Consider the following 8,340-nt stretch of genomic DNA (forward strand, 5'->3'; position numbering starts at 1 on the left):
TTGGTTGTAACAGAATATTACGAGGCAATGTCTTGCGTGGACAGTGGGGGAGAGGGCATTTATGATCTTGCTATTATATCTATTGACGCAGAGAAGGCATTTGATTCAATTGTTCATGAACATATCTACTCTTCACTAAATCATTTCGGTATTAGGGGCAAGTTTACTGATTTCATAGCAAACCTTTATACTCAACCTGCCACAAAATTGATAGTAAACAATAACTTGTCTTCTCCTATTTCCCTAGGTAGAGGGACACGCCAGGGTTGCCCTCTCTCCCCGCTCCTCTTTAATGTTGCCATTGAGCCGTTGGCAATTAAAATAAGACAATCTCTCGACGGTATTAAAATTCATAACCACGAAATCAAAATTGGGCTCTATGCAGATGATCTGCTTGTCTATATGACAAACACTAAATTAAACATGCCGAAACTTTTTTCTATAATGGACCATTTTGGTTCTTTCTCGGGATATAAAGTAAATTTTACTAAATCTGAAATATTCTGGCTTAGAAATAATAAAGACTCTATAACAAATATCCCGCTTAGACATGTTTCGGACTCCTTTAAGTATCTGGGGATCTATATTCCAATCAAAACTGCGGATCTCTATAATCTCAATATTCCCCCAGTGTTGAAGCTGATTAAAGAAAAACTTAAGAGCTGGCAAAATCTGCCAATTTCACTATCTCGCCGGATTGCTTTATTTAAAATGGCCCTCCTTCCGAAACTACTCTACATTCTTCAAAATACACCAATAATATTATTAGAGAAAGATGTAAGATCAATTAACAGTGCTCTTATAGAATTTCTCTGGCAAGGGAGGAGATCAAAAATATCTATTGGGAAACTCTCGGTACCGAGGGAATACGGAGGATTAGCTTTACCTGATATACGGCATTACAACCTTTGTTTTCTTGCGCGTATAGTCACAGACTGGATTGCGTGTAACAACTATGTTTTAAATAATGAACTGGAATCCAATGTCTGTTATCCATATTGGCCATCCGCATTGATTCATTTAAATTTAAAAGAAATTCCAACAGAAATCAAGAAGCTAAAAACAATTTACAACCCGTTGAAAGCGTGGCAAAAAATAGCAAAGCTTCTGTCAATTAATAGCAAAGCCTCCCCATATCTTCCGATATTAGGAAATCCCAAATTCCAGGCAGGTATTCACTCTGAGGTCTTTAAGAGATGGTATTTTGCTGGTCTAAATAAGGTCTATCAAATAATAGACAAAGAGAGACAATGTATCAAGTCATTTCAGGAATTAAATACAGAATTCAGGTTATCAAATAAAGATTTTTTTGCTTATTTACAGCTTAGGCATCTCGCGTTAGATTTAGTTAAAGAAAAAGGCTGGAATTGGAATATGGGTAAACTTGAAGATTGGTTGGTGTTAACTAGGAATGGTCGTATGTCCATTGCACCATGTTACTATTTCTTGGGTGTGGACAAAGGGGTCCCTGTCTTAACACAACTGACCTCACATTGGAGTGTATTAATTGCTCAAAGTAATATAGAACTAAAAACTCTCCAACTTTCAATTAAAAAGGTTACACAGAATACATTGTCAGCTACATGGCGAGAGGCTCACGTTAAATTTCTGCATAGGGCATATTTCACTCCTGAGAAAGGCTACCGATGCACCAACTTAGGATTCAATAAGTGTCCTAAGTGCTCATATATGGCAGCCGACTTTTTACATATGGTGTGGTATTGTCCCAAAGTTAGGACTCTTTGGTTCAAAGTGGAATATTGGTTAAAAAATGTTTTAAAAATAGCCCCTCTTTCTCTAACACTATATCAGGTAACACTCTGCATAAGGGAAGAATTGGGTAAACAGAACAGTGAAAAAATTGTAATATCTGCTCTTCTAGCCACAAGATATTTAATTTTCAAGAAATGGAAGAGTAGGTCAATCCCAAGTCTCCTTGAAATAAAAAACTGCATAAAAAAACAATGCATATTAGAACAAAGGGACACAAATCTAGATAATGAACAGGACATCAAAAGATTTTTTGACACCTGGGCAATATTCTTAAAAATATTCTCTCCTACAGAAATAAATCATATAATTTTCCCTTTTCAACATTCAGAAATAGTTTTATTAGGAAATTGGTAGGCAATAGGAAGATGTCCAGGTTTTTTTTTTTTTTCCCACACGGGGGGGGGAGGGCGAGAAACAGGGAGGGTTATAAAAAAAAATAAAACCCCAAGACGCTGTTCCTTAGATAAAATGTAACAATACTATGAATGGTAATTAAGATAATATTGAATATATATGTTAAGAAGAATTAACATAACATCGTTTAAAGTAAGTAAGGCCATTGGGAGGCTTAATGGTCTTTGCAATTGTGGAGGTTTAATGGTTTTTGCAATCTTTAACTCTTCTTTTGTTTCTTATTTTCTTTTTTCTGTGCAAGATAACAAATGTATTTGTTTTGTTTTGGAATTGTGTTTTGGTTCAAAAAAAAAATAAAAAAAAAATATTGTTCTATCTGAAGCAAGAAAGTTTAGTTTTGACTTCACTGTCCATTTAAAGGAATATGGAAGCTAGGATTTATCTGCTGAAACTTTGCTTCTTTCTATGGCAACATATCGAGGTAGGCTCATGAGTCTGCAGGTATTTTAAATAGTGTGTTTGCTGCAATGTTTGTAACAATAGCCTAGAGTAAATACACCACTTGTAAAACAAATAACTTATGGAATAACTTGCTACAAATCAAAACATTGCAGGATTCATAAAGATTTGTACCCACACCTCATCACAGCTGCTAGTTGGTGAATTTATTATAATTACCAGGGCAGCGTCTATTTAGTACCCATTCAGTTCTTGGCACATAGAAAAGGTTCCATTGTGAAGGAAACTGAGAGAAATGTTACAATAATAACCATTTGTAAGGTGTTTGCTAAGTGTTACAGTTATAATTATTCAGTTTCCACATTGTTAGCGGTTCTTGTTTTGTCATGTGTGAGACATCCTGTATTGGGCACTGCAACTATATATAGCAAGAATGGCCACTAATGCAATGATAGAAATGGTAGGTGAGGCAAAGTTCCATGAGTTTCTAACTTGCTTTTACAACAAGGCATCCTCAGGATCATCTATTCATCTATCCCAATGTTATCTATATATTTCTCAATACATGTGCATACTCCTGAGCTTACCTCAGTATGCTCCCATGGAAAGGAGCCAAGTGAAATTTGTATAAAGAAGTAAATGAAAAAGGTATTCTTAAAATTGTGCAATGTATCTGAATAATGCAAGTTGTATTTTGACATCAGTGTGTACAGCTTTTAGACTAGTACCCTGGAATTCTGAATGTATCCAATCTGCCCTTATTCTATATAGGTTTCATATGGCAGAGAAAAATACTGAATAAAACCAGTTAGAATAAGTGCACACTCGTTGTTAACCACATGGCTCCTTTATTGTGAAGCTTTAGATGCATTGATATGAAAGGAATAACACAGGAGCTTGATAATATTTATATGTATTGGATGTTTTCTAAAAATATTTGAAAAAAATTAAGAGTTTAAAGTTATATATGTTCTTACATGCTTTAAAGGGATATTAAACACCAAAAATGTTATTGTCTAAAAAGATAGATAATGCCTTTATTTACCATTCACCAGTTTTGCATAACTAACACTGTTATAGAAATATATTTTTAACCTCTGTAATTACCTTGTATCTAAGCTTCTGCTGACTGCCTCCTTATATCAGATTATTTGACAGACTTGCATTTCAGGCAATTAGTGCTGACTCTTAAATAACTTCACACACATGAGCACAATGTTATCTATATGAAACACATGAACTAATGCCCTCTAGCTGTGAAAAACTGTCAATTGCATTCAGCAAAAAGGTGGCATTCAATGGCTTATAAATTAGCATATGAGCCTACCTAGGTTTAGCTTTCAACTAAAAATAACAAGAGAACAAAGCAAATTTGGTGATAAAAGTAAATTAGAAAGTTGTTTAAAATTACATGCCCTATCTGAATCATTAAAGTTTAATTTAGACTTTACTATCCCTTTAATATGACCACTTAAGGTATATTTTGTTTGTTTTTATTGCTGTTTAAATTATATTTAGTGGTCATTCAATGTATATAATTTTTCAAATAAACATTTAAAATTTAATTGAGTTGCATTACAAATTTAAAATTCCATACTTCCAAAACAATCTATTAAAATAATTGAACCTGATGAAGATATTAAATTATTGTCAAAGTAATCATGTACAGTATATAAGAAGTTATATATAATACATAGTTATATATTAGAAAGTGAGTGCTGCCCTTTATAAATAGACCATATAAGGATGATTGTTGGCCATAGCATTTCAAACAATTTTATAGGGACATTAAAGCAATATTTTCATATATGAATAGCATTCATCAGCAACTAAGCTCTGCATTGCATATAATGTGAATTATATCATATAATGTTGTCACATTTTGCAAATCAAGATTACCCTTTGATACACATGGTGGAGTCCATATTTCTGATTTCCTTTGCTGTAGCCTATTTACAGATGTAAATTACCTTCTTCTTTGAGCTAACCAATCACCAAGTAGAATGTTGCAGGGTGAGCTAAATTTCACATTACTTACATTTATTGGAGGCCCTGCAGCATTTCTGGAGGGAAATGCAACAAGTAAACTTTTAGAGGTATTTTACAGCAAAAGCAGGCAATAAAAGTAATACATATTGCAAGATTGTAACATTTTCCCTTAAATAAATATGACATTTTTAGTTTAATGTTCATTTCCCAACTCAATTGCACATATTTCTAAAGCATGTGGTACATTACTTACAACCCCTTTTAAATTATGTGGCTAATGTTATAGATCCAAAGTTAGCATATATAAAAACATGCAACAACATTAATGTCATACATTTATCAATAACCACAATAAAATATGATATGCTATTGTGATGTAATTATGTACTTCCACAATGTTATTTGATGCATGGGGAGATCAGCTTAGGTGTTCTTGAAACATACAAGTGCGTCAAGTGTATTTCTTTAAGATATTAACATATTAACCCGTTAGCTTTCAAAATCTAACATTGGTAAATGCAGTTTTATTTTGTGTGTGGAAGGGGAAGATCATTAACAATTTCTTCATCCACCATTTTCTTTAATCAGTTATTTGTGCCTTCATTTATTGAGGATTGTTGCAAGGAATCACAAACGATATCTTTGGTCCAAAGAAAACATTTCTAAGTAAAACAAAACAGGAAATAAAACACAATAAGTAAGTGGAAATTAGACTGTATTTTCATCTAAACATTTTCATTGTATATCAGTGTATTTATTCATTGAAAAAATAGATTTTCCTGTGCTGATTATACCTACATTTTGTAATATTAATAAAGGATTGTCCCTGTCAGCCAATACAGCTTTGGGAGTTGTCCCTATCAGCCAGTAAGAAAAAAACAGTAAGGAATCAAATTTGCACAAAACAAATTTTCTAGTAGTTTCAGTTTAAATAGCTTTTTTTCACACAAAAATTGTTTAAAAATATTTAATTGCACTTTCATTGTAAATAATTTACCTTTAATGAACTTCTTTGAGTGTGTTTTTTTTAGTGATGGCTTTAAATGAATGCAGTGCTGTAGCTGTATGAATAAAACTTGTCTACTTATTAACACTCTGAAAAGCTAGTGTTTGACGGAAACAGAACAGGCGCTTCATTGTGAGAATATAATGACACTCAAGCACCGCTCTCAGCCAAGAAGCCTGGCGGGAACTGCCAAAAGCAGGGGCCTCTGGGGCTTCAATGAATGCAGTTTTCTACCTCTGGATGAAAATATCCTCATATATTCGTGAAACATATACACTAAGAAGAACTCTCCAGTAATACTAATATCTTCAATGCTTATGTTACCTAATTGGTCCATTTACTGAGCAACATTGTACATTAGTAGATCAGCTGTACAAAATGATTTGACTAACTAGAGAGCATTTATTAGCATTGTTCCTAGAAATAATTAATTAAGACAAAAAATAAGCAAAATCATATTTTAAACATAGAAAATAATTCTAAATGAAGGTGAAAACAAAAAACCACAAAGAGGGATGCTAAACGCTAAACATTTTTGTCATGCAAATCAAAGAGCACTGTCTAAACATTTAAAAAATGCATTTGCATAAAAATTAGATTATGTTAAAGGGACATTGTAGCCAATATTGGAATCCCCATGAATGCATTTTCAGTTTTGAATATAAGTATTTTTGTCATATACATGTATTAGTAAAAATGCTTCTAATAAAAGCTATAGCTGTTTCAAAAGTGTATTTAAGTATGCACCGTGCACCCACATGTTAAACACAGCACCTGCTCTGAGGGCCTAAGGTGCTTGTACCATCTGGTAATGACTGAATTTGCTTATTGCTGACTATGATACGAGTCCCACTCGCGCTCTGGGCAGCTGCAGCATTTAAAATGCTGATGCACTGAGAATTTCTAGCTACGCTTCACATGCACGTGCAGAGTAAAATGTTACCATAAAAACAGTGATTTACTAGAAGCATTATATAAATATATGTTTCTATTCAAAGAGTCAATTCATCTATGTGCATTTAAAGTTTGACCTTACTATCTCTTTAATTATAAATATCAGAAATAACAAAATGCACATTTAGCTCGCTGGCTGATAAGCAAACTTTACCACAGATTAATTGGATAAAATTGCCTACCTTGTTTTTACATATATTATTAATTTAATTGTGTATGTATGATTTTAGGGCTTTCACTTTAATCATGAGAAGAGGACTGCAGCCAGTTTACTTTTGCTGGTTAAAGGGACATTAAACACTAAATACATGCTAGATAGAATGATGCATTCAAAGAAAAGATTAGTCCATGAGTAACATGTAGATGTATTTTTTAAAGTTTCATTAGTTGTTTAAAAAGTGACAAAATAAGTGTAAAGTTTTAGTGTCTATAATGAGCTGCCATGTTGTAACTTGTGTTACCTTCTCTGTTGTGGCCAATTAGGGACAGTTATAAATAGGTCACTAGAGTGTGCAGCCAATGGTTGTGCTGGATTTAACAGTGTTCTGCACTTCCATTTCTAACAGGAACTGAAAAGCTCACAATTTCAGAATGGAATTACAGGCAAAGAGGACAAAATAAATAATGAAAGTATATTTCAGAGTTGTTTTATTATATACAATTTATCATTTTATATTACCATCTCAAAGTGTTTAATGTCCCTTTAATGTCCAGAAATGCTTAGATATTTAAAATCAAAAGGTGTTTGTTTTTCATCACAGGAACATCCATTAAAAAAACAATATCAAGACTAAGGGGCATATTTATCAAAGTGCGAGCTAACATGATACGATGTAGCGTATCATGTCCGCTGCACATCAATAAATGCCGACAGCGTACACTGTCGGCATTTATCATTGCACAAGCAGTTCACAAGAACTGCTTGTGCAATACTGCCCCCTGCAGATTTGTGGCCAATCAGCCGCTAGCAGGGGGTGTCAATTAACCCAATCGTATTAAATTCGTGTTGATTTCTATCCGCCACCTCAGAGCAGGTGGACAAGTTATCCGGCGAGCCTTCGAAACTTGATAATTTGGCCCCTAAACCTTTTAAATGCCATCATAAAGATGCAGCACATAAAGAAACTATTTTAATGTACCTTAAACAAAACAAAACTATTTTATATTCAAAAGATTTTTATATTTTCTGACAAAATTCCCTTATAACCAATGACTGAAAAATAAAAAAAATTAGAAAGAATTCCCCTTCTATATTCCCTCTATCTTTCTTTGGATTCTACCTGCTCTACAGCCATATCATTACAGCCTATGAGCTATCTATAGAGAGACAGATTACGAATGGCGCGTAAATGTTTGCGCGCAAGCGATAAGGGGTTTATCGCGGGGTTTGCACTTGTTGAGTTTATCGCTGGTATTACAAGTTGAAAGTAGAGGCAATTGCTTGAGTGCAATCATGATTTACACTAGAATGATTACCGCAACTTCAGAGCTCTGGTTAACTGTTTCACAAAACAATAAAGTTGCTCAAAACACATCAACAATACATTATAAAGTACAGTTACACTCATATTTACACCATCTAATATAAATTATTTAAACAAATATTGCACAAAAAGTTGTAAGGGCTCAAAGATATGAGATCTCAGGTCTTAGATAAAAGGCAGGCAAATGGTTAACATTGAGATAGATACATATACCTAAAGATGGATATATATGTGTATATATATATATATATATGTCTATATATGTGTACATATGTATTTATGTATTTATATGTGTATATATGTATTTACAGACATATATAC

At 33.3% G+C, this 8,340-nt stretch overlaps 1 protein-coding gene across 1 annotated transcript in view; it reads right to left on the bottom strand.

Moving 5' to 3' along the window:
• Positions 1–3,414: 3,414 nt before the first annotated feature.
• SCRG1 (stimulator of chondrogenesis 1) overlaps positions 3,415–8,340 on the bottom strand; it is a 100,770-nt gene continuing 95,844 nt past the window's right edge. The window contains exon 3 of the mRNA XM_053700842.1: positions 3,415–5,237. Within this exon, the coding sequence (XP_053556817.1) occupies positions 5,180–5,237 (58 nt within the window). The 3' untranslated portion in view covers positions 3,415–5,179. The remainder of the gene's footprint in view (positions 5,238–8,340) is intronic.

Source organism: Bombina bombina, chromosome 2 (genome assembly GCF_027579735.1).
Source record: "Bombina bombina isolate aBomBom1 chromosome 2, aBomBom1.pri, whole genome shotgun sequence".
Taxonomy (NCBI): Eukaryota; Metazoa; Chordata; class Amphibia; order Anura; family Bombinatoridae; genus Bombina; species Bombina bombina.